General features: G+C 39.5%; 2 protein-coding genes across 9 annotated transcripts in view; both read left to right on the forward strand.

The window, feature by feature from the left end:
- The window catches only part of LOC119894473 (NLR family CARD domain-containing protein 3-like), a 29,333-nt gene extending 6,712 nt beyond the window's left edge, over positions 1-22,621 (forward strand). The window contains exons 3-9 of one of the 7 annotated variants that reach the window (XM_038707332.1): positions 3,823-3,975; positions 9,647-9,799; positions 11,404-11,556; positions 12,490-12,666; positions 12,898-14,691; positions 17,494-17,670; positions 21,594-22,619. In XM_038707332.1, coding sequence (XP_038563260.1) covers positions 3,823-3,975; positions 9,647-9,799; positions 11,404-11,556; positions 12,490-12,666; positions 12,898-14,691; positions 17,494-17,670; positions 21,594-21,813 — 2,827 coding nt within the window. In that variant the 3' untranslated portion in view covers positions 21,814-22,619. Of the gene's footprint in view, positions 1-3,822; positions 3,976-9,646; positions 9,800-11,403; positions 11,557-12,489; positions 12,726-12,897; positions 14,696-17,493; positions 17,671-21,593 lie in introns of those variants that run through there. The other 6 variants (XM_038707269.1, XM_038707253.1, XM_038707403.1 and 3 more) reach the window with 6 other exon arrangements.
- The window catches only part of LOC119893815 (NACHT, LRR and PYD domains-containing protein 12-like), a 636,326-nt gene that overhangs the window by 30,969 nt on the left and 578,007 nt on the right, over positions 1-27,350 (forward strand). The window lies entirely within an intron of this gene.

A 27,350-nucleotide genomic window follows, 5' to 3' on the forward strand; every position in this document is an offset into this window, starting at 1 on the left:
AGAGGACTGGCTTCAAACTAGGATGTATTTATTTTGATAGTTGATATGTTTCAGTACAAACAGGCACTGAACTGGTTTAAATCTGAGCTCAGAATTCAGATTAAACTGGTTTAGAACCAGTTTCAGATCAGTTTAGGTGTGAACTCACCAGTGATTTGGAGTCGCTGAGGACTTGATACTGTAGGAACTGGCGCAGCACGTAGAAGAGGTTGTGCTGCACCAACGTCTTGATCACCAACTCATACAAGTAATGCTGAAAGACGTAAACAGAAGTTTGACCTGAGGCTGGCAGGAGAGAAAAAGGTCATGAGGTCAATAATGTCCACAAGATCAGAAGAAAATATCAGTGTGAACAATGAGGTGTCACGATGCTCAGTTTTACCTGTACGGTGATCTGGAACTGGTTCAGAGAGCGGATGTACTCCATCAGCACCGCAATGATGAATTTATGGGAGACACCCTGCAGAACACACAGCGTATAATTTTAAAAGGCGAATTATTTAAATTGTTGATTGTTTCCCTTTTTTGTCTAATATTTAATTCAGTAAGTTTAATTACTTTCAACTGAATCAAAACCTGAAAGAAAAACTAAAACATTATTCAACTTAATAAATACAGAATCTTTCATTTAAATTTGTTTAGAAATATCAAGATTATACTGGATTGGTGACCCTAAATTGTCCTTAGGTGTGAGTGTGAGCGTGTGGTTGTTCGTCTATGTGTGGCCCTGCGATGGACTGGCGACCTGTCCAGGGTGTACCCCGTTGAGAAAATATGTCTGAACTTGACGAACACACTGCTAACGTCAGCGTTTCCCAAAAGCTCTGTTTATCCCATCCACATTAAAACACAAGGCTGTCATTTTAACATCCATCCACTCTGGAGACTTTTCTCAAGCTGTGGCATTTTTAGGTGTGAAAACTCACAATTTAAAGTGAAGAACAAAACAGAAAAGAAAAGACACTTTTTCAGATTCAGCATTTCCAAACATACTTCTATAAAGAAGAAAACACTAAATGCAACCTATAAAACATGGATTTTCTTCTAGCCTTTCAACTTCATAAGTCAAGTTTCTGTGAATGAACGAATTACTCACTGAGACAACCTGTTCCTCCTGAGTCACATACAAGAGTAGGTCAAATGAACAAAACGTTCTTTGAACGACACAACACTAAGAGGAACTGGAGGAGCAGAAAAACGAGGGAGATATGCGAGAGAACTAGACTGCAGTGTGAGTGTGCGACTGTATTTTGAGTGCCGAATAGCTTCGAAACAAGACGAATAATAGCGTGTCGAGACCCAGTGTTAGCATGACTCATTTATGAGAAGTGTGTGTTATTTGGCTAAGAGTCTGCTGTGGACATTACTGTGTCTCTTTGGGCCCATTAGAGTAACTGATATATATGATAGTTGTTTTGTATGAAGTTATCTGAGGTATTTGCTGCTGAATGTGCATTTGCAGTTGGAAGGTGAAAAGATATTTTTTGCTAAGGTAGCCTACTCTCAGATATTTGCAGTAAGTGTTTAGTGCAGAGAACTTTAAGTTTCCATCAATAGTTTTAAAGGTTGTTATGACCCTGGGGTCATATTTTGTTGTTTGTTTATCTCTCCTGGCACTGTCAGCTGTTCTCCTCCATTAGAGTGTGTGAGTGTATGCAGGTACTGGAGAACAGGTGGACACACTGGATTGGTCCGGTTGAGCTGATTGGAGGCTCCTGATTGGGCACCTGGATGACAGCAGCCATCTTAAGCCCTACTGACAGGAACTCTCCCCTCTCTCTGCCATTCCCAACCTGCCTGAGGACTGTGTGTTATGTCTGTGTTTATTGTACATAGTGAACGGTTGTGACTATATTCAACTTGGATTGTAAGTAGTATATCGTAGTCCTTCTGACAACCTGGTTTTGTTGGCTTTGCCATTTTTGTTGCTATGAAGCAATTTCCTTTGTCGTAGCTATATTGTGTCAGCTACTAGCAGTGAGTAGGAGTGAGAAGCCCTTTTTTTTGTTTGCACCGTTTTCTCCTGTTTTTGGACTTAGAAGCCTAGTTTTAGAGCTTTGTTTTTTCTTTACCTTTTGGCTTTGGGTTTAAGAAAGATTTAGGTTTTCTTAGTGCTTTGGTTGTTGTTTTGGGCACTGCTCATCTCCGATGTATAATAAAAACTGCTAAATTGTATTTGTTGTGTGCTGGCCTTGTTTGGGAATGGGAAGAGTGGGAGGCCACACATTTATGTTACATCCAGGACAACCCTAGACCTTGGGACGTAACAAGGTACAGCCTGACCTATCGGTTTTACAGTATCTGGGAAACAAGTGGACGGTTGTATGTTTGACTTGTTGAGGTAATTTAAGGGACATCAATCGTAACCCTAAAGGTGACTTTATTATATAATTTTATTATTTTTTATCTTTATTTTAAAAGCTTTAGTAAATAAACACCACCATTTCATAAGATTAACCTCTTCGTCATTGTTATAAATGTACATTTGAAGCAGAGGATTTTCAGTTTAAAAAGGTCAAACTACACATCAGCACCATCTTATGTAAAAAAACAGACAAATAACAACAAGCTTATTTATTAGCGACAAATAAGCACGATATAAAACAGAACATTTAAAATATAAAACAGGTTCTCACTAAGTTAATGCTTAATACTGGTATGCAGAGTGACACTAATGATGACTTTAACCAGCTGAGCACCAGATTGAGTGCTCGCTCATGAAATAATTAAATTGTTCATAAAACTGAACTGAATATGCTCAAAGGTGTCCAGCCAACAAGACACTAGCCTACTTAAATTACTTAAAGGTGCAAGACAAAATAAAAGGAGAGCAAGTAAACACGCGTGGTGCTGCATCCATGTGTCATAAAACTTAAAAATTAAACCTATAAAAAAAAAAAAATACTATTGCTCTTATATACTGATAAATCTTCTCCTTATATGTAAACATACACTGTATTTTAAACAGATTGTGATATCCTGCACACACTAATTCAAAACTTTGACATAAACCTCAGTCCAGCAGCAACAACAGAAATTAACATAAATTTACGTCAAACAAAAACTGGTTTAAAGCTCCAGAAAAAGTTGTTAAGTGGACTTAAGCGAGTTCAGATTATTCATTCACAGGGAATCAGTAGTGTTATAACCAAAAATATTAACTGATTAAAAATGTGGGGCTTCTGCGCTGAGATGAACTGTGTTTGTGTTTCTATAAGTCTGTAAAAGAACATTTAGCTAATTTAGTTTAAAGCACTTCAGTTGTAACTTAAACAAATTGAATATTAACATAATTTTAAGTTCATTTAAGTTCCAACATTTTGAGCAAAACCCATTTTATTTCAACCTGTTCAGGCCAAGAGAGACGCTTATAAACACTTCAGGTCACACACACACACACACAAATAAACTCAGCTGATTTCCTGTAAATGCTGTGGGGAGGAGCAACACTGATCAGATGAGAACAGGGAGGGAACCTGGAACTGAAAGTGTTCAGTCAGTTCAGACTCCATTTTGAGTCGACAGAGCAGAAGGAGGAAAACTGAAGGCTGAGGCAGGGTGAGTGTTAATCAGTAACCAAGAAAACAAGCAGAGATTTAAAGACAAGAGACCAAGTGGAGTTCTGACTGGTTTTATTTACTGTATACTGTGTGTGTGTGTGTGTGTGTGTGTTACTTCCTGTTCTCTCAGTCTGTGTGTGTGTGTGTGTGTGTGTGTTTTACTTTCTGTTTTCTCAGTCTTGTTTGTGTCTCTTGATCAAACTTGTTTTTCTTGATTCTTGTGTTCTGAACTCACAGTCAGTGTTACTGTTTTACCTCTCAGACTGACTGAAGTCCAGAAGATGAGTGTTTGTGTGGAGGAAGAGGAGGACAGAGCAGAGTCTCCAGTATCCAGCTGTCTGTCTCTGAAGAGTGACTCGTCCAAGCAGTTTAATCCTCCGTACCTCAGTAATGAACCTGGACCCTCAGACACAAAGTAAGACAAATGCTTCTAACTGATTCAGTGTTTGCTGGTAATGTTTTGCCGTTTGCCAATTCTAGAGGATCATAAAGCTTCATGATCAAAGACGGTATACTCGCTGGCTCTCTCTCACAAGTAAAGTGCAATATGTTCACTCTGCTTTAATTAGCTGCTGTTTGAAACTAAACATTAAAGCTTTTAAAAAAGAAAACATTTTCTGTTTTAACTGCATCCATATGTCTCAAACACTGCGTGTCATGTAACTTTGAAATTAAAAACACAAAAAGAAAAATACTAGTTATCGTGCTCATACATTAAGTAAACATGACACAATGTAAGTTCTGTAATTTCAAACAGACTGTGAAATCCTGCACGTATTAATTCAAAACTTTGACACAAACTTCCATCCAGCAGCAGCAACAAAGTACATCAATTAAAATAACATCAAACAAAAACTGTGATAAAGCTCCAAAAAAGCTATTAAGTGAACTATGAGTTAAATGTTCAGTGTGTAACATTTTGGAGGATCTATTGATAGAAATGCCATATATATATCCATAGCTATAACGCTGTGTCTTGGTCGTACCGCTTTGTTCTATAAGAAAAATCAGGCCCAACCTCACTCAGGATGCCACCCAGTTTCTGGTACAGTAATGGTCATCTCTTGCCTCGACTATTGCAATGCCCTCCTAGTAGGTCTTCCGGCTTGTCCTACAAATGGTTCAGAACGCAGCAGCGAGTCTGTTTTTTGATCAGCCCAAAAGGACTCATGGCACTACATTACTCCATGACCTCCACTGGCTACACATGGCCTCCTGAATCACATTCAATTCAATTCAATTCAATTCAATTTTATTTATATAGCGCCAAATCACAACAACAGTTATCTCACAGCGCTTTTCATAAAAGAGCAGGTCTAGACCGTACTCTGTGATGTTATTTACAGAAGCCCAACAGTTCCCACCAAGAGCAAGCACTAGGCGACAGAGGCAAGGAAAAACTTCCTTTTAAGAGGCAGAAACCTCGAGCAGAACCATGGCTCAGGGTGGGCGGCCATCTGCCTCGACCGGTTGGGGTGAGAGGGTGAGAGAGAGAGAGAGAGAGAGAGAGAGATGTAAGGAGAGAGAGAGGGGAGGGAGGCAGCCTACACAATATACACAAAGAGGTACACACAGTGAAGGTAATGTTGCTATAGACTAAATGAAAAATGGTACAGATATTTATAGTAGTGTTAATGGTAACCATCGTAATGTTAATGATTATAATAACAATAAGACTAGCAACAATAGTCGTTGCAGTAGAGGGTGCCGAGCAGGAACACGGGGGCAGCAGGTGACCCGCAGCCACAGATCCAGACTCCACAGCTCCAGAGCCAGAAAACCTGCAGGAAGTGATAGGAGAGAGGAGAGAGACGAGAAAGCACAAGACTACCAGAAAGGGGAGAAGTTGTGTTAGTAACATGCAATAATGGGATAAGGTTGCATACAGAGGGAGAGAAAGTAGAGGAGAGAGGAGCTCAGTGCATCATGGGAAATCCCCCGGCAGTCTAGGCCTATAGCAGCATAACTAAGGGATGGTTCAGGACTACCTGAGCCAGCCCTAACTATAAGCTTTATCAAAGAGGAAAGTCTTAAGCCTATTCTTAAATGTGGAGATGGTGTCTGCCTCCTGAACCCAAACTGGAACCTGGTTCCACAGGAGAGGAGCTTGATAGCTGAACGCTCTGGCTCCTAGTCTACTTTTGGAGACTCTAGGAACCACAAGTAACCCTGCATTCTGGGAGCGCAGTGCTCTGGTGGGGTAGTAAGGTACTATAGCTCTTTAAGATAAGATGGTGCCTGACCATTAAGAGCTTTGTAGGCAAGAAGAATGATTTTAAATTCTATTCTGGATTTTACTGGAAGCCAATGCAAAGAAGCTAAAACAGGAGAAATATGATCTCTTTTCCTGGTTCCTGTCAGAACACGTGCTGCAGCATTCTGGATCAGCTGAAGGTCTTAATGGACTTTTTCGAGCAGCCTGATAATAAGGAATTGCAGTAATCCAGCCTAGAAGTAACAAATGCATGGACTAGTTTTTCTGCATCATTTTTAGACAGGATGTTCCTGATTTTCGCAATATTACGTAGGTGAAAAAAGGCGGTCCTTGAAATTTGCTTAATGTGAGACTTAAACGACATGTCCTGATCAAAGATAACTCCAAGATTCCTCACAGTGGTGCTGGAGGCCAGGGCGATGCCATCCAGGGAAACTATATCTTTAGATAATGCGTCACGGAGGTGCTTAGGCCCCAGAACAATAACTTCAGTTTTATCTGAGTTTAACATGAGAAAATTACAGGTCATCCAGGTTTTAACATCCTGAAGGCACATTTGAAGTTTAGCTAACTGATGAGTTTCATCTGGCTTGATCGATAGATATAACTGAGTATCATCTGCATAACAATGAAAGCTTATGGAATGTTTCCTGATAATATTGCCTAAAGGAAGCATATATAAAGTGAAGAGGATTGGTCCAAGGACAGATCCTTGAGGAACTCCATGAGTAACTTTGGCATGCATGGAGGACTCATCGTTAACATGTACAAACTGAAATCGATCTGATAAATAGGACTTAAACCAGCTTAGAGCGGTTCCTTTAATGCCAATGAAATATTCCAGTCTCTGCAATAGGATCTGATGGTCAATGGTATCAAATGCAGCACTAAGATCTAATAAAACAAGTACAGAGACAAGTCCTTTGTCTGATGCAATAAGGAGGTCATTAGTAATTTTCACCAGTGCTGTCTCTGTGCTATGATGAGCTCTAAATCCTGACTGAAAATCCTCAAATAAACTATTGCTCTGTAGAAAGTCACACAGCTGTTTAGCAACTGCTTTCTCCAGAACCTTAGAGAGAAATGGAAGGTTAGATATAGGTCTATAGTTGGCTAAAACATCCGGATCAAGTTTGGGCTTTTTCAGAAGAGGTTTAATTACAGCTACTTTAAAGTACTGTGGTACATAGCCTGTTGATAAAGATAGATTGATCATATCTAGTATAGAGGTGCTGACTAAGGGTAAAACATCTTTAAGCAGCCTAGTCGGGATGGGGTCTAAGAGGCAGGTTGATGGTTTAGATGAAGAAATTATTGAAGTTAGTTGGTAAAGATTGAGGGAAGCAAAACAGTCTAAACATGTATCTGGTTCTACAGCTGTTTCTAAGGTTCCTGAGTTAAGAGATAAGTCGGTGCCAATTGAGGGCAGGTCTTGGTGAATTTTGTCTCTAATAGCTAGAATTTTATCATTAAAGAAGCTCATGAAATCGTAACTACTGAGAGCTATGGGAATACTTGGCTCAATAGAGCTGTGACTCTCTGTCAGCCTGGCTACAGTGCTGAAAAGAAACCTGGGGTTGTTCCTATTTTCCTCTATTAATGACGAGTAGTACGCTGCTCTGGCATTACGGAGGGCCTTCCTATAAGTTTTAAGACTATCTTGCCAAATTAAACGAGAATTTTCCACTTTGGTGGAACGCCAATTCCTCTCAAGTTTCCGTGATATTTGCTTTAATTTGCGAGTTTCAGTATTATACCATGGAGCTAACCGTCTTTGTTTTAGTATTTTCTTTTTTAGAGGGGCTACAGAGTCGAGTGTCATTCGCAGCGAGCCTGCAGCACTATCAACAAGATGATCGATTTGGGAGGGACTGAAATTAGCATAGGAGTCCTCCGTTACTTTGTGACTAGATAATGAATTTAGAGCTGATGGAATCGCATCCTTAAATTTAGCTATGGCACTATCAGACAGACATCTTGTATAGAAATTTTTGCCCAATGGCGTGTAGTTCAGCAATACAAACTCAAAAGTAATCAAACAGTGGTCGGATAAAGAGGGATTCTGTGGGAACACCACTAAATGTTCAATTTCAATACCATACACCAAAACAAGGTCGAGGGTGTGGTTAAAACAGTGAGTCGGTTCATGAACACTCTGAGAGAAGCCGATGGAATCTAACAGAGAGATAAACGCAGTACTGAAGCTGTCATTCTCAACATCCACATGAATATTAAAATCTCCTACAATAATAACTTTGTCCGTTTTAAGGACTAAAGTTGACAAAAACTCTGCAAATTCAGATAAGAATTCAGAGTACGGGCCAGGTGCTCGGTACACTATAACAAAAAGAATTGGTTGCAGTGATTTCCAACTTGGGTGCGAAAGACTAAGAACAAGACTTTCAAATGAGTTATAGTTTAGTTTAGGTTTAGAGCTGATTAGTAGGCTAGAGTCGAAGATAGCTGCAACTCCACCTCCTCGGCCTGTGCCTCGAGGAATGTGAGTATTAATATGACTGGGAGGGGTGGATTCATTTAGGCTAACATATTCTCCATCACCCAGCCAGGTTTCAGTAAGACCAAATAAATCAATATCATAATCTGATATTAGTTCATTTACTAGTACACCTTTAGAAGAGAGAGATCTGATGTTTAAGAGTCCACATTTAACTCTCCTATTCGTTTGCACTATTGCTCTTGTGGTTTTAATTTTTATGAGGTTTTTATGCACAGCTCCTCTTCTGTTTACCTTTTTAAATAATTTCGATGGTCGGGGGGCAGACACCGTCACTATAGGATTTTCACTAAGTAACTCCTGAAATGGAGGAGCAGAGAAGTGTGTTAGACTGCGACTCTGCGTAGGGTTTTGGGTGGGTAACTGCTGAAAAAGAAGGGCAGAGAAGTGTGTTAAACTGCGACTCTGCCTCCTGGTCTCAACTCTGGGTTGTCATGGATTTGGTCCACTAATAAACTTGGCCAGATTTCTAGAAATGAGAGCTGCTCCTTCCCAAGTGGGATGGATGCCGTCTCTCCGGATCAGACCAGGTCTTCCCCAGAAAGTCTGCCAATGATCAACAAAGCCCACATCGTTTTATAATTCAAGTCACTTATGCTTGCATACAGAGTGACCAACATGGTGGCCAACATAACGTCTTTAATTTTAAGGGAGCTGCGGTGTATATAGTTAGAAATTACCCATTCTGAGGTAGTAAAAACACAATAGTTCATTATGTAAGGTCTTTATACACCACTGAAAACATAGTTACATTAACTAAAGCGACTTACATTTGAGGAAAAACATACAAGCACTAATAAAACATAAATACAGTAAGAGATCTACAAGTGACAATAGATGCTAGTAAATGCAGCAATAAATACTAGTAAGAGCTAATAGCACATGTGGCATCAATGGGGTAAATACCTTACATCATTTGACCAACAACCATATTAATTCAACCTGTTCAGGACAAGAGATGTAAACACTTAAGGTTAAACACACACACCTGATTTCCTGTAAGATCTTTATACACCACTTAAAACATAGTTACATTAACCAAAGCAACTTGAGGAAAAACATACAAGCACTAATAAAACATAAATACAGAGGGGAGGAACAACACTGACCAGGTGATCCAAGTGAGAGCAGGGAGGGAACCTGAAGCTGAAAGAGTTCAGTCAGTTCAGACTCCATTTTGAGTCGACAGAGCAGAAGGAGGAAAACTGAAGGCTGAGGCAATTATTTAATGTATTTTGTGAGTGTGTGTGTGTTACTTTCTGTTTTCTCAGTCATGTTTGTGTCTCTTGATCAAACTTCTTTTTCTTGATTCTTGTGTTCTGAACTCACAGTCAGTGTCACTGTTTTAACTCTCAGACTGACTGAAGTCCAGAAGATGAGTGATTGTGTGGAGGAAGAGGAGGACAGAGCAGAGTCTCCAGTATCCAGCTGTCTGTCTCTGAAGAGTGACCGGTCCAAATTGTTTAATCCTGTAAACTTCAGTAGTGAACCTGGACCCTCAGACACAAAGTAAGACAAATGCTTCTAACTGATTCAGTGTTTGCTGGTAATGTTTTGCCGTTTGCCAATTCTAGAGGATCATAAAGCTTCATGATCAAAGAAGGTATACTCGCTGGCTCTCTCTCACAAGTAAAGTGCAATATGTTCACTCTGCTTTAATTAGCTGCTGTTTGAAACTAAACATTAAAGCTTTGAAAAAAGAAAAGAAAACATTTTCTGTTTTAACTGCATCCATATGTCTCAAACACTGCGTGTCATGTAACTTTGAAATTAAAAACACAAAAAGAAAAATACTAGTTATCGTGCTCATACATTAAGTAAACATGACACAATGTAAGTTCTGTAATTTCAAACAGACTGTGAAATCCTGCACGTATTAATTCAAAACTTTGACACAAACCTCCATCCAGCAGCAGCAACAAAGTACATCAATTAAAATAACATCAAACAAAAACTGTGATAAAGCTCCAAAAAAGCTATTAAGTGAACTATGAGTTAAATGTTCAGTGTGTAACATTTTGGAGGATCTATTGATAGAAATGCCATATATATATCCATAGCTATAACGCTGTGTCTTGGTCGTACCGCTTTGTTCTATAAGAAAAATCAGGCCCAACCTCACTCAGGATGCCACCCAGTTTCTGGTACAGTAATGGTTATCTCTTGCCTCGACTATTGCAATGCCCTCCTAGTAGGTCTTCCGGCTTGTCCTACAAATGGCTCAGAACGCAGCAGCGAGTCTGTTTTTTGATCAGCCCAAAAGGACTCATGGCACTACATTACTCCATGACCTCCACTGGCTACACATGGCCTCCTGAATCACATTCAAGTCACTTATGCTTGCATACAGAGTGACCAACATGGTGGCCAACATAGCGATTTTAATTTTAAGGGAGCTGCGGTGTATATAGTTAGAAATTACCCATTCTGAGGTAGTAAAAACACAACAGTTCATTATGTAAGGTCTTTATACACCACTGAAAACATAGTTACATTAACTAAAGCGACTTACATTTGAGGAAAAACATACAAGCACTAATAAAACATAAATACAGTAAGAGATCTACAAGTGACAATAGATGCTAGTAAATGTAGCAATAAATACTAGTAAGAGCTAATAGCACATGTGGCATCAATGGGGTAAATACCTTACATCATTTAATCACCACCATTTTGACCAACAACCATATTAATTCAACCTGTTCAGGACAAGAGATGTAAACACTTAAGGTTAAACACACACACCTGATTTCCTGTAAGATCTTTATACACCACTTAAAACATAGTTACATTAACCAAAGCAACTTGAGGAAAAACATACAAGCACTAATAAAACATAAATACAGAGGGGAGGAACAACACTGATCAGGTGATCCAAGTGAGAGCAGGGAGGGAACCTGAAGCTGAAAGTGTTCAGTCAGTTCAGACTCCATTTTGAGTCGACAGAGCAGAAGGAGGAAAACTGAAGGCTGAGGCAATTATTTAATGTATTTTGTGAGTGTGTGTGTGTTACTTTCTGTTTTCTCAGTCATGTTTGTGTCTCTTGATCAAACTTCTTTTTCTTGATTCTTGTGTTCTGAACTCACAGTCAGTGTTACTGTTTTACCTCTCAGACTGACTGAAGTCCAGAAGATGAGTGTTTGTGTGGAGGAAGAGGAGGACAGAGCAGAGTCTCCAGTATCCAGCTGTCTGTCTCTGAAGAGTGACCGGTCCAAATTGTTTAATCCTGTAAACTTCAGTAGTGAACCTGGACCCTCAGACACAAAGTAAGAGCCTTTTTTTTTCTGTAAACTGACCTGATGGAAGATGATGCATTGAGGATGAAGACAAAGTGCTAAAAGATTTATATTCACTATGCATAACTTTTAGTGCAGATACTGTTTCAAACTAAAATTGATCAATTTATTTTTTTAGCAAAACACCTGAGAAACTCCATTTAAAATTTACACTTGAAGAAAATGACTGTAAAGATCAAAATCTGAAATAATCTGCTTCAAATATGTAATTCATTTTCTCATAGTTCTCATAGTCCTCAAAATGAGCACTGTTGGGATTCTTGATTATTGTGTTCTGGGCTCACAGTGTTACTGTTTTTAGATTAAAGCTGAAAAACCATTCAAAACCTGAGATAATCTTCCTCAAATGTGTAATTTATTTTCAAAATATTTAGTTGTTTGGCTCCTAATAAAATTAAATTGTTCAACGTGATGCAAAAGTATTTGTAGAAAAGCTTTGCTTATCTTAATTCTGTTTGATGGTATGTATGGTAAGTTTAATCTTTAACTCACAACTTAAATATTTTGAAAAATGTATTGTTTAAAGTTACATTTAACAATAGGATACTGGTGCAACGCATGTTAGACTCACATTTTAATGGACATAATCAGCTTTCTTAAATGTAAATGGAATTTTCTATGAAGGAGCTGCAGGAAGTGTTGAGTATTCATTGATAATAAACTACAGGCAGATCATTAAATGTTTAATAAGAAAGTCAGACAGGAAAATCAGTTAATTACTGTTTCTGAAAGCAGGAGAGTTGAAATAAAAGGAACAATCATGTTCATTACAGACTGAAAGCTGAATTCAAAAGTAAAGACACTTACTGTACCATCTGAGCTTCTACACAGTGTCGGACAAATCTGGATATTTTTCAAAAACAGGCAACAAATCATTTTAGTTCTACTGAAATGTCTTCACAGAGAGAGGGAGAGGAGTCCTGTTTCTGTGGAGGAGCAGCCGTCCTGCTGTGCTTTGTGTCAGGACGTCCTGAAGGATCCAGTCTCTACCAGCTGTGGACACTGGTTCTGCAGACAGTGCATCACCTCATACTGGGACCAGTCTGCTTCACCAGAAGACTCCTCCTGTCCCCAGTGTGGAAAAAGATCCAGAAAGAGAGCTGGACTGCAGACAGCCAGTCAGAGCAGCTCTGTACAAAGTAAGACTGGACATCTGTCTGCTGATGTCGTCATGTCTGAAAACAGGACTTTTTTTAATTACAAGGACATTTGTTTTTTTAATATTATCATGAATATCATAAATTCAAAAACATTTTATTTATCTGGATACTTGCCCTCTGTTTAGTCTAAGAATATGTGTTCTTTTCTTTCAGCAGATAGTGGTCTGCAGCAGGTTTTAGATGAACATAAGATCAGTCTGAGGAGGAGATGTGAACGTGTGACTGAAGGAAGTGATGAAACAGGAAGTGGAACCCTCCTCAACAGGATCTACACTGAGCTCTACATCACAGAGGGACAGAGTGAAGAGGTTAATACCCAACATGAGGTGAGGCAGCTTGAGACAGCTTCCAAGAAGAAGACCCTCCATGAAACTCCAATCAAGTGCCACGACATCTTTAAAGCCTTACCTGGCCAACAGAGACAAATCAGAGTGGTTCTGACCAACGGCGTTGCTGGTGTTGGAAAAACCTTCACAGTGCAGAAGTTCACTCTGGACTGGGCAGAGGGCTCGGAAAACCAAGATGTCAGTCTGCTGGTTCTGCTTTCATTCAGGGAGCTGAACTTGATCAAAGATGAGCAGTACAGTCTTCTCACGCTGCTCCATGTTTTCCATCCAACATTACAGAAGGTCCCAGCAGAGAAGCTCGCTGTCTGTAAACTGTTGTTCATCTTTGACGGCCTGGATGAAAGCAGACTTTCATTGGATTTCCACAACAATGAGGTTGTGTCTGATGTCACACAGAAGTCATCAGTCAACCTGCTGCTGACAAACCTCATCAAGGGGAATCTGCTTCCCTCGGCTCTCGTCTGGATAACTTCCCGACCTGCGGCGGCCAATCAGATCCCTCCTTCATGTGTTGACAGGGTAACAGAAGTACGAGGCTTCACTGACGCCCAGAAGGAGGAGTACTTCAGGAGGAGAGTCAGTGATGAAGAGCTGTCCAGCAGAATCATCTCACACATCAAGACCTCCAGGAGCCTCCACATCATGTGTCTAATCCCAGTCTTCTGCTGGATCACTGCTACAGTTCTGGAGCACATGTTGACTACAGAGCAGAGAGGAGAGCTGCCCAAGACCCTGACTGACCTGTACTCACACTTCCTGCTGGTTCAGACAAAGAGGAAGAAGCAGAAGTACGATGAGGGACATGAGACGAGTCCACAGGAGCTGATGAAGGCTGACAGGAAGGTTCTTCTGAAGCTGGGGAGGCTGGCGTTTGAACATCTGGAGAAAGGAAACGTCATGTTCTACCAAGAAGACCTGGAGCAGTGTGGTCTTGATGTGACAGAGGCCTCGGTGTACTCAGGAGTTTGTACAGAGATCTTCAAAAGAGAGAGTGTGATCTTCCAGAAAACAGTCTACTGCTTTGTTCATCTGAGCATTCAGGAGTTTCTGGCTGCAGTCTACATGTTCCACTGTTACACCAACAGGAATACGGAGGTACTGGAGGACTTCCTGGGGGAAAAACACATTGATTCAACCCTGGATGACTTCCTCATGGAAGCAATGATGAAATCCCTTGAAAGTAAAAACGTCCACCTAGACCTGTTTGTTCGCTTCCTTCATGGCCTCTCTCTGGAGTCAAACCAGAGACTTTTAGGAGGCCTGCTGGGTCAGACAGACAACAGTCTAGAAATCATCCAGAGAGCCATCAATAACCTGAAGAAGATGAACAGTGAACATATCTCTCCTGACAGAAGCATCAACATCTTCCACTGTCTGATGGAGATGAACAACCACTCAGTACATCAGGAGATCCAAGAATTCCTGAAGTCAAAGAACAGATCAGAGAAGAAACTCTCTGTGATCCACTGCTCAGCTCTGGCCTACATACTGCAGATGTCAGAGGAGGTTCTGGATGAGTTGGACCTGCAGAAGTACAACACATCTGTAGAGGGACGAAGGAGACTGATTCCAGCTGTGAGGAACTGCAGAAAGGCTCTGTAAGTCCAGATGTGATTAATAACACTGTAAAGTAACGTAATCTGAAGCGAGTATAGATACACACTTTACACACATGCACAATATAAAACGTTAAAATTTTCCTCAAGTAGCATTGAACCTGCTTATAAAATAATTCTACATGTTAAACTACAAATGTCTATAAAAATCCTTTTTGTGTTTATATCTATATCTTCTATCATCTTCAAACATAGACTGTAAATAAGAAATAGACGTAGTCATCGTGACGTCACCCATTGGTTTTGTAGACTGCCGTTTTGAAGCCCCAAGTTTGGCCAGAGTTTTTGCAACCAGGAAGTGCCCGGAAGTGACGATACGGCGGAGCTAACAGCCGTGTGCGGAGCTAGCTAGCTGGCTTAGCTAGTTGCAACTGTAACTGTCATTTTAACAGGGCTGATAATTTTGTCTTGAGAACAACAGTCTTAAAACCGAATGTACTCACCAGAGAAAGTGAACAGCCAACTCGGCTCTAGCTTGATTGACAGGTCTCCTTGGTAACGAATTGTCAATAATAGATAATCCCACCCTGAAACATACTCTGCTTTGTGGTCTATTTTAAAATTAATGGGACCATAATTTACTAAATGAACATCATTTGACATGAAACTAGCGACTGAGACCATAAATTCATCAGGAAAGTGTTTACTGGGGTAATTATTCAGCTGAGAAGTAGGGTAATTTTCCCATTATTTCTAATGCAGCCTGACTTCTTTTTGCAACCAGAAGAGTCGCCCCCTGCTGGATTTTCAATAGAATGCAGGTTTCAGGGACTTCCGCATTAGCTTCATATTGTAGACCGGAAGCTTCCTGCTTGTCTTCAAACTATCTTTCTTTGGATGATCAAGGCCTGATACAAATCTGATACAAATCCAGCAGCAAATCCAACTTCAGTATTTAAGAGTTGTGCTGAAAATATTTAAAGGCAAGAAAACCCTTAAGAGACTAAAGTACACATCAAAAGGAAATAGAAAATATGTATAAAACAGAATAAAAGAGAATAAAAATGTTTTAAGAAGGGACCTAAAAGAGTTCACTGACTCAGCTGCTCTGATTTCCTCGGGCAGGCTGTTCCAAAGCCTCAGGACCCTGACTGCAAACGCATTGTCCCCTTTAGTTTTCAGTCGAGACTCTGGAACAGACAGCAGACCTCTGCTCGAGGATCTTAAGGTACATGCTGGTGCATAAAGGACTAAAAGGTCAGAGATATAACAGGGTGAGAGGCCATGAAGAGCTTTAAATCAATTAATTTCTATTTAATTCAAATCTACTCTAAAACATACTGGGAGCCAGTGTAATGAAGCTAAAACATATTCCTTTGTTCTGGTTAAAAGCCTGGCAGCTGAGTTCTGGAAAGTTGGGGGACCTTCAATAGATTTTTGGGTCAAGCAAGTAAAAAGGCTGTTGCAGTAATCCAGGCGTGATGAGATGAAGGCATGCAAAATGGTGTCAGTGTCCTTAAAAGTTTACATTGATCATATTTTCTTGTATATTTTTGAGCTGAAAAAAACACGATTGCACAAGCTTTGTGGTGTGCTGCTCAAAAGTTAAATTAGTCAAACCAATCGCCAAGATTTTTAAAAACAGGCTTGATGTGATTCACTAGGGAACCAGCAGATGGCAGTATTTGCTTTGCTATCTGCTGGGACCCAATTACCAGGGTCTCAGCTGGAGTTCTGCTGGAGGAAGTTATTTCACATTCAATTTTTGACATCACAGAGGCAGTTGGTAAGTGAACTCGGTATTCCAGGGTCTGTGGATCTGACGGGCATGTACATCTGTGTGTGTCATCAGTGTAAATATGAAAAGAAACACCATTGGGAAATTGTTTCAGATTGATCCTCAGGTCTATTGAATTAATCTTCACAGGTAGTAATATATGGGGAAAGACTACAGCTTGCAAATTTTTTTAATATTCACATGAGTGTGGAGTGAAATAGTTTAGTGACCACATAAGTTGTGGGAGATGAATTTAAACTAATTTTTTATACGTTTGTTGAATGTAAACAACGGAAAATTATTATTTTTATCTTTTGATCTGATTTGATTTTGATTAAACTGAATTGAAAGATCTCCGCAAGTGCTTTTTCCTTTATTGATGAGTCACAAACCTTCACACGCGACATTCACAAGTATAAAACGAGTAAGAAGTCTGTTTAAACAAGTCAATAAACTACTAGAGTCTAAAGAAGCAATCATAGTCAGAATCAAAGAGAGTCTGCACGTCCTGACGGTCACACCAACTACATCTGAAGCAGCCACAGCTGCAGCCGGAGGCTCCATGAGTAAAATCAGCTGATCACTGCTGCGCCACAAAAGTCTTTAATTGATGTGATGGAACGCAGCGATCAAACAGTGACAAGTGATGAGAATATCAAATAAAAATGTACAGAAAAAGGACCGAAAAAAAGCTTTTACTTAATTTTACTCATGCAGATGTGTTGAAAAAGATTTTATCATAATTGTTTTGAATGTTCTACCTCAGATTTGTGAAGTGATCCATTGTTTGGCATCAAGTGTTGACCATAAAGATGAGTTTAAACCACAATTAACCATCAGGTTTCTTCAACTTTCCCTCAGTGGCAAAAATTTGCCTTTAAACTCAAAAGAAATAAAGATTTGATACTTATCGTGATAATTATCGATATCGAAAGATATGAAACTTAAAAAGAGCTACAGACACTGATGTTAATGTACTTTATGATGCAAAATGTACTGTAATCTATTTTTAAAATAAAGTGTGACATTTTATAATATTTTAAGTATTATATTCTCTGTTATCACAGACTGTCCTTCTGTGAACTCTCTGAGACTTACTGTGAAGTTGTGGCCTCAGCTCTGAAGTCCAACCCCTCCCATCTGAGAGAGCTGGACCTGAGTCACAACTACAACCTGCATGATTCAGGAGTGAAGTTTCTGTCTGCTGGACTGGAGAGTCCACACTGTAGACTGGAGACTCTGGGGTCAGTTGATATATTCTACTCTTTTTCAGTGAGACATCCATATATTAAAGTTCAACACATTTTCAAGAATAATGTATTTTTATACATAACATTATATTTTACAGGATACATTTACCATACAGGATACATATATCCATAAAGACCCTCTCTCTCACACACACTCACATACTGCAGTGCAGAGACAAAATGTGAAGCATATTTCCAAATGCTGCTGCTTGAAGTATGCTGTCTGATCTGTCACCACTGACAGGTGATACCATGAAGGCATGTACTTATGTGGATTCAGATGCAGACATGGAATCTGAAGTTAAAAGTTAAAATCACAGAGGTTTATTTAGAACAAGTGCTGTCAGGAAAAAATAGTCATACAGAGTCAAGTTTCTAAGGTCGGCCGAAGCGTGAAGACCGCTGAGATGTCTGGATGATCTGCAGAGGAATGGATAGTTGAGCCAGTGTGTGTATACTTCAGGGCCCTGTTTCAGAAAGCAGGTTCAACAAACTCTGAGTGTAAACCTGAACTCTGGGTTGACGAACTCTGAGCTGTCAAACTCTGAGTTTTCCGTTTCAGAAAGGCCGATCAGAATAAGTTCAATCAACTCTGAGTATGTTGAGCCTGATGGAAGCACGTGCGTGCGGATGAAAAAAAGCCATCATCAATGGAGCTCCGATACTATGATTCACCATGGCAACCATGGTAATAATAACTGAAAATTAAAATATTACAGATTACAGATATTATTGATAAGTCATTGATCAGTTTTGTACAGATGATCCTACTTTAAACTTCAGCACTGTAGCGCACAGTATGTTTTTTGCGTTAATGTCCACAGAGTCACTGTGTTATAAAGAAGGACAGTGTAGCTTATAGACATAACTGTGTTCCAATATGTGCTTTGATATCAACAGTCTGAATGAGGAAATGTCACACGGCCGCATCAGGCTCCACAGGAGGGCAGGAGTCAGAGAGAAACTCAGCGTTTGCTGAAGTAAACCTCCTCCTGAGCAGGTTAGGTTCACAGCATAAGTTGCCGGGGTTACAGACCTTGAGTTTATCTGATCTTGCTCTCTGAAACCGAATACCCAGATTTTCCCTCATCTCGGGCTCAACTTACTCAGAATTTTCACTAAACCCGCTTTCTGAAACAGGCCTCTGGTCTTTTAATCTTGAGCTGTAATTTTCAAGGAATTAAAAGGTTCCTTCAGCCCATAGTTGTGTGTGTGTTGTGTGGGTTTCCATCGCAGTCTAAAGACCTGCAAAGATTTGGGATATTAATCAGCTGATGTAAAAGGCATACAATGTAGCGTCACTATCCTATGAGCAAAATGTATATGTATTTCAAATTTGACTGGAAAATAACGATAAACAGCATGCGTGACCACTAAAAATAGCTTTTTAGTACAGTAAGAAGTAGAGACACAGATTCATAATTCATAACGAATTTATTAACAAACTGGATAAAGCCATCAAAGTTCTTAAAATAACTCCAGCAGAAAGTAGAAAGGAACAAAGAACCACAAATATAAAAACCCAACAGTTTGGCTGGTCTGGAAACAGAATTGCACCTCAGACACTCACAGACATTAAAACATTTCCAGCCACTAAGAGTTTCAGATCAGCTCGTAGCACTTATGTCTGTGTCCACCTAAAGAATTTTTAATGTGCTTTTTACCTATTGTATTCATATTGGGATATTACATGTACTTATGTTTTCATTACCTTAGAATGAGCCATGTCTATTTACATGCACTGCGGGACTCCTTGCACGGACATCTCCATGTTGCGCTGCCATGTGTCTACAGCAGCCCAAACAGACAAACTACTCTACAGAGCGTGTTTCATCACTACATTGAATACGTAGAAGTAGTAGCAGTAGTATAAGTAATAGTAATAGTAGAAGTAGTAATATAAGTATTTGTCTGGTTTATTAGAAGGAAGAACATCATGTATTCACACTCCAAACATAAAGGAAGACAGTGCAAGTTAACAAATTGATGAGAAGAGGAGAACTCAGCCTGCAGTTAGTACAGGAGTCAATAAGACCACGACTGTGGGTTACCTATCAATTAAAGTTTAAATCTATAAAACTTAACCTCCGTTGAGGAAGATGTTGTCATTTTGAGAGAGAAAAGGCTTGTGGCTACATTTTAATACCTATTATGTGCTTATAGATATGCTTAGGAGACTGTAAGCAGCTTCCCCACTCTACAAACAGTTTTAGCAAATACTAGATAGGTAAATGAGAGATCAACATATTTTGAGTAGTTGAAAGCTCAAATGGAGTGTCTCTCTCTCTCTCTCTCTGTACACACACACAAACACACACACACACACATATATATATATATACACACTCACCTATACCGGTCTGAGTATTTCACAATCTGCTCAGTTACTGGGATTTTCACACACAACCATTTCTAGGGTTTACAAAGAATGGTGTGAAAAGGGAAAAACATCCAGTATGCGGCAGTCCTGTGGGCGAAAATGCCTTGTTGATGCTAGAGGTCAGAGGAGAACGGGCCAACTGATTCAAGCTGATAGAAGAGCAACTTTGACTGAAATAACCACTCGTTACAACCGAGGTATGCAGCAAAGCATTTGTGAAGCCACAACACGCACAACCTTGAGGCGGATGGGCTACAACAGCAGAAGACCCCACCGGGTACCACTCATCTCCACTACAAATAGGAAAAAGAGGCTACAATTTGCAAGAGCTCACCAAAATTGGACAGTTGAAGACTGGAAAAATGTTGCCTGGTCTGATGAGTCTCGATTTCTGTTGAGACATTCAGATGATAGAGTCAGAATTTGGCATAAACAGAATGAGAACATGGATCCATCATGCCTTGTTACCACTGTGCAGGCTGCTGGTGGTGGTGTAATGGTGTGGGGGATGTTTTCTTGGCACACTTTAGGCCCCTTAGTGCCAATTGGGCATGGTTTAAATGCCACAGCCTACCTGAGCATTGTTTCTGACCATGTCCATCCCTTTATGGCCACCATGTACCCATCCTCTGATGGCTACTTCCAGCAGGATAACGCACCATGTCACAAAGCTCCAATCATTTCAAACTGGTTTCTTGAACATGACAATGAGTTCACTGTACTAAAATGGCCCCCACAGTCACCAGATCTCAACCCAATGGAGCATCTTTGGGATGTGGTGGCCCTGGATGTGCATCCCACAAATCTCCATCAACTGCAAGATGCTCTCCTATCAATATGGGCCAACATTTCTAAAGAATGCTTTCAGCACCTTGAATCAATGCCACGTAGAATTAAGGCAGTTCTGAAGGCGGAAGGGGGTCAAACACAGGATTAGTATGGTGTTCCTAATAATCCTTTAGGTATATAAACAGAACTCAGTGCACATTTGATCCAGCCCACACTCAGTCAACTGTATGTTGATGAAGATGACAGTGGTGATGAGGAGAGTCAAAATCTGTGATTTGAAATGGGCATTAGAAGTGTTGGGACTGGTGTTAAAGAGGTCTGTAAAGTTTGGTATTTACTTAATGTACATAAAGTTTTATTAATTTCCAATTCACCATTTTGAAACCATTTTCAGAAAAATATCTGTCTTAATTTTTGTCATAAAATGATACATGATTGTTATGTATTAGAAGAAATACAAGGAAATGAAAGTAACAGAAGTAGCATGTCTTATCATTATTCCAGATTGGCCTGAGGTCAGAAGCATGTTATTAATCTGTGTTGACATGAAGGTGTATGAATGTTGTGCTGACATTTGGATGATCTCTGTAAAAGGCTGACACTATGATGATCCATATTAATTAAGTCCCTCTACTCATTTTAGGGAAAAGCTCATTGATTCAGACATAGTAATGTTCAGCTCCACATTTAAAACATGAACACATCTTATTGGATAATAAATTGATTTATATCTGCATATTTATTTCAGATTGTTGGACTGCAGTTTGTCAGAGATCAGCTGTGCTTCTCTGGCCTCAGCTCTGAAGTCCAACCCCTCCCATCTGAGAGAGCTGGAGCTGAGTCACAACAAGCTGCAAGATTCAGGAGTGAAGCAGCTGTGTGGTTTTCTGAAGAGTCCACACTGTAGATTGGAGATTCTGAGGTCAGACACCACTTTTTACTTCTGTGCCGAGATTAAAATGATGTGAAAGTTGTGTTGACACTAAACTACAGACAAAAGGCTGATATTATACTGATGGGCAAAACTAAACCCATCAGCAAAGCAATTCCATCTTATTTAGGTGACATGACTGCTAGATCTGAGTCTATGTGAACCATGTGGATGTGTAGGCCAACCCTCCCTTACAACTTCCCTTCTCACCCTAACTGACAGACAGAGCTGATGGAATGGTGAACAGTAACAAAACACATTTATTTAGGGCCAACCCAGCGTTGAGTTAAGGCACATTACAATGAAAATAATGGGTAAATAATTCACTCTACTTCCTTTCCCAGTAACACAGTAGAGTTGCACAATTAAACCTAGTACTTTCAGTGACACTATTAAGGTAAACTTCAGGAATTGTGCCACCTTTAACAGTAAGTGTCTGTTCCACTTAATGAAGATTGACACAATTAACAAAGTTTGTGAATTTCAGCTCCTTTAAACAGTCAGCAGTGCCCATTCCACTTAATGAACTGTACATTGGACAACAGTACTCCTTTGTTAAAGAGACTGTGTCTCAATGGAGGCACAAGAAGGAGAGGGTAAAAAAAACTTGCGGTTGAATAGTTTAAATTTATAGATGCTTTGATTTTATGACTCCACTATTCCTAAAAGAAGTACTGTAGATGTCTTTTGTTGTAGATGTTTACAATTCCCCAAAATCAATCCCAACATATTTTTTTAAACTTTGAGATCTTGAGTCGAATCTTAAATAAGTTTCTGTGGGTTTTTATTTGTGCTTGGCTGCACAACATGAGTTTGTATAGATGGAGCCACTGGTGAAGCTGGAGAGTTTAAGAGGTGAACTCACTACGTCTTTATTGAAGTAGCAGCCCTCTTTTTACCTTTTTTGTATTTTACAGTTTTTAACCTGTTGGGTTCAGGTGTTTGGACTTTCCATTTTCTAACCTTCTACTTACAATTACATAATTTATTCTTTATTCAGATTGAGTTCCTGCAGTTTGTCAGAGATCAGCTGTGCTTCTCTGGCCTCAGCTCTGAAGTACAACCCCTCCCATCTGAGAGAGCTGGAGCTGAACTCCAACGAGCTGCAGGATTCAGGAGTGAAGCTATTGTGTGATTTTCTGGAGAGTCCACACTGTAGACTGGAGACTCTGGGGTAAGACACCATTTTTTTTACTTCTGTGCTGAGATTAATATGATGTAAAAGTTGTAGTGACACAAAACTGCCAACATAAAGCTGATTAGAGGGATGTGCAGTATTTATGATACACTTATTTCAAATATGTATTTGAAATACAAAATTTGTCATTTGTATTTGACAAGGTTCATTAAAATGGCTTCATAAGTTGTATCAGGTGTGATTGTGCAGAAATGGTAAATTGTTTACATGGCTCATTCACAAGTAGGGGTGTGACAAGACTCTGTGTTCACGAGATTGAGACAAGAACACTTTCCTAAAGTAATCTTCAATGCTGAATTATATGAAAATTTTGAGCATTAAACACTTAATTTCCTGCATACTTGTGATTTTTTTTGCTCTAATTTATGGAGGAATTGATTTTATTTAATAAGGACAAACACAAAATTCAGGTGGCGGGTGACAATTCAAAATATGATAAAATATAATGCAGTAAGGCTCTCTTGCACCTGTAGATCAACTTTTCTAATGTAATATCATCCCTGCTGAGTCAACACACATGCAGACATGATTTAGTCTGTCCTCCTCTTTTGTGTTTTATTTGGGGAAGTAACCTTTTTAAATGTGCATGTAGAACATTTCACCTCAATAATAAATAAATTCATTTTAATTCAGTTAAACTCCTGGATTTTAATAGCTCCTGTGTTTCAGCAGATTTTCTGCTTCTGTTCAAAACTTTCTGCACATTCAAAATCTCTGTAACATATTTGTGTTCTCTGACAAGTCCAGTAAAAGTCAAAATATTGTGAAAATAATGTCATCATTTAATAGTATTTATCATTTTTGTTAAAGCTCGACCTGCCCTTGACCGTTTAGAAACCAATACTAACTGAAAACAGGCAGAAATCTTACCACAAATCTGCACACATGTTAACTTCTGTACCTCCAATAAAATGCAGTTCACAGTCCCAAAAAGAGTAGGTAGCACTTCAGTTTTTAGATGATCATATTGCAAAACTATACCAGTTATTTACCACTTGGTCCCAACTGTCTGGACTCACAGTGCAAGAGCAGGTTAAATTGATTACTATCACGCAGTCCACTAGTGTCACATCAGCTGGGCAGAGTTGATTTGCTCTGGGAGTCTCTTGGCACGAGGTCTCATCACGCCCCTACAAATGAGTCAGCAATGTTCAGCTACAAATTTAAAATCTTAATATAACAAGAAAAATCTAAACTAGATAATTCACTCTGAACCTCTTAAACACCTGATTTTCATCTTATATTCTCTATTTTTCTAAATACATTGTAATAATAAATACATAAATACAATGAATATAAAACTAACCTCTGCTTCAACTATCAGGCATTAACAAATATATTCAGTATTTGCTTTTTACAACATTGTTATGAAGCTAGGAGTATCATTATATGATGCTTATACTGACTGAATACTTTAAAATGAAGGCGCTTTGATTTTATGACTCCCCTATTCATAAAATAAATATTGTAGATGTCTTTTGTTCACATTTCCACAAAATTCATCCTGACATATTTGGCATCTTTGGAAACTTGAGGATCTTGAGTCGATTCTTAAATCAGTGTCTGTGGGTTTTTATTTGTGTTTGGCTGCACAACATGAGTTTGTATAGATGGAGTCACTGGTGGAGCGGCAGAGTTTAGGAGGTGAAGTCACTACATCTTTATTGAAGTAGCATCATGTTGTCATTAATATTAATGAGAGCTCTTTTTACCTTTTTGTATTTTGTTGTATTTTACAGTTTTTAACCTGCATCCTGTTGGTTCAGGTGTTTGGAGTTTCCATTTCTAAACTTCTACTTTCTAAACCTTCATTAACTCTGAACAGATTATTAAACACTGAATCATTTCAGGCAGGAACATTGTCTTTTAAACTTACATCATTTATATTCTTTATTCAGATTGTGGCGCTGCAGTTTGTCAGAGATCAGCTGTGCTTCTCTGGCCTCAGCTCTGAAGTCCAACCCCTCCCATCTGAGAGAGCTGGAGCTGAGTCACAACAAGCTGAAGGATTCAGGAGTGAAGCAGCTGTGTGATTTTCTGGAGAGTCCACACTGTAGACTGGAGACTCTGAGGTCAGACACCATTTTTTCCTTCTGTGCTGAGATTATTATGATGTGACGTATTTGGTCACACTAATCTGCCGACATAAGGCTGATATTATACTGATCCGTACCTAGTATCTTAATGCTGAAGTCTTTTTTCTTTTTCAGTGGTTTATTCCATTGATTGTGGCAGAGCAATGTTTAGCTCCACATTTAAAACCTTAATATGACGAGAAAACTCTACACTAGATAATTCACTCTGAATTTTAAAACTCCTGATTTTCAGCTTTTATTCACCATGTGTTTTAAATAGATTATAATAATGCATAAATACAATGAATCAATAAATAATCTCTATGTCAATAACGAATTAACTTCTCAAAAACAAACAAACAAGGATAACATAAAGTTAATTGGATTTCAGGGACATCAATCTGTCCAGTTAGGATGCAAAAGCAATTGTTCATCAATGTCACCTGTTTGGTGCAAATGTACGTGAGAACAGGTGCACTGGAAAGGCAACAGCGAGACAACCTACAAAAACGGAATGGTTTTGCAGGCAGTGGCCACAGCCCGTTTCTCTAAACCAGCAGCCAAAATAAATATTTTCTATCTTATACAGGTAGCGCTGAACATATTATTAAACACTGATGATTCCAAGCAGGAATATTGTCTTCTAAAGTTATTTAATTTATTCTTTATTCAGATTGAATTTCTGCAGTTTGTCAGAGATCAGCTGTGCTTCTCTGGCCTCAGCTCTGAAGTCCAACCCCTCCCATCTGAGAGAGCTGCAGCTGTGGGGAAACAACCTGCAGGAATCAGGAGTGAAGTTGCTGTCTGATCTTGTGGAGAGTCCACACTGTAGGCTGGAGACTCTGAGGTCAGTAGAGGTTTGGAGTCAGTCCATGCTGGTTTCAGCCACAGTTACACTGTCAGTCTGTGGGAAACACTGCAGCAGTATTGTACTAAACACAGTTAGAATCAAAGCAGAGATCCAGTATTTCATATAAACCGCCAACCTTCTCAGTGGCTGCTTTCCTCACTGAAGATGTGAGAGGAGGATGGTGACAGGCTTCAGGATTGGACAGAAAGACAGAGAGAGAGAGAGAGTCAGCCAATCAAATCAGCCAGAAGCTTGTTGTGGTCATGTGTTTGAGTTTATGTGAAGACGACTGTTGCTGTTGTGTTCATGTCTACAGGAAATAAAGCTGTTCTCTCATTTCCATTCTAAACAACTGATCAGTTCATCTTTGTCACAGCTCTGAGATCAGTCTGACTGAAGCCTGCAAATCACTGGTGCTTAATTCAGAGAACCATCATTACATCTAGTAACCATGTGGTCTTTCTACAGACCTGAACCTCTGCTGAAGTGTCTTCAGTCTTTGTATGAAGGACCTTTAACATCATAAATGTGATGTGCTGCATCACTGACTGACTGCTGATAAAGGAAGTCTCTGTAAACTCTGATTTATGACTTCTGCTCTCTGTCTTCTTCTCTCATCAGATGGAAGTGGTGATCTCTGTCAGAGAGTGAGTGATGAGAAAGGTGGTGTTGAGAGAGGATCAGCTGTGTCCTGATGATCCAGAGAGGTTGAAGCAGCAACATCAGCTTGTGTGTGGAGAGGCTCTGACTGGGCCTTGTTACTGGGAGGTAGAGTGGAGAGGAGAGTTTCATCCAGCAGTGACTGACAGAGGAATCACAACAGTGCTGCAGTCTGAACTGCTCTGAGATCAGCTCCACTGTCAGACACAAAGTCAAGTCCACCATCATCCCTGTGTGTTCCTCTGGATGTGACAGAGTATCATCAGTGTATCTGGACTGCTCTGCTGCTGCTCTGTCCTTCTACACAGTCTCTGCAGACACACTGAGACTCCTCCACTCTTTCTGCTCCACAGAGCCACCTCCTCCACCTGGACCTGGACCTGGACCTGGACCTGGACGTGGACTCTATTTCAATTCAGATATTCTGAACCCAAAGTGCCTCTGCAGATTAGTTATGTTTATGACAACGTAACTGCAGATTAACACTTATTTAAATATTTTTCTGTTGCAGCTCTATCTTGTGGATTAATGAAGAATTGCAGTTAATTTCTACATTATAGTTCTAACACACTTGAAAACAAAACTCACAGACCCATGAAGATAGTATCATAGTATCATTGTTAATAATGCAAGATTATACATCTATTTACTTTTTAAATCGTGTAAATTACTAGTATATCCGAACAGATTGTGTTAATGCAGAAAACTGAACTAAAGAACTGCAAAGTCTGGTGATAATTATCTGTGGGTTTGTCTCTCTCAGTGTTGAGCAAGTTAGAAATTACTAGTTG

Source organism: Micropterus salmoides, unplaced genomic scaffold (genome assembly GCF_014851395.1).
Source record: "Micropterus salmoides isolate LMB-PRFRI ecotype aquatic unplaced genomic scaffold, ASM1485139v1 Ms_hic_scaffold_1, whole genome shotgun sequence".
NCBI lineage: Eukaryota > Metazoa > Chordata > Actinopteri > Centrarchiformes > Centrarchidae > Micropterus > Micropterus salmoides.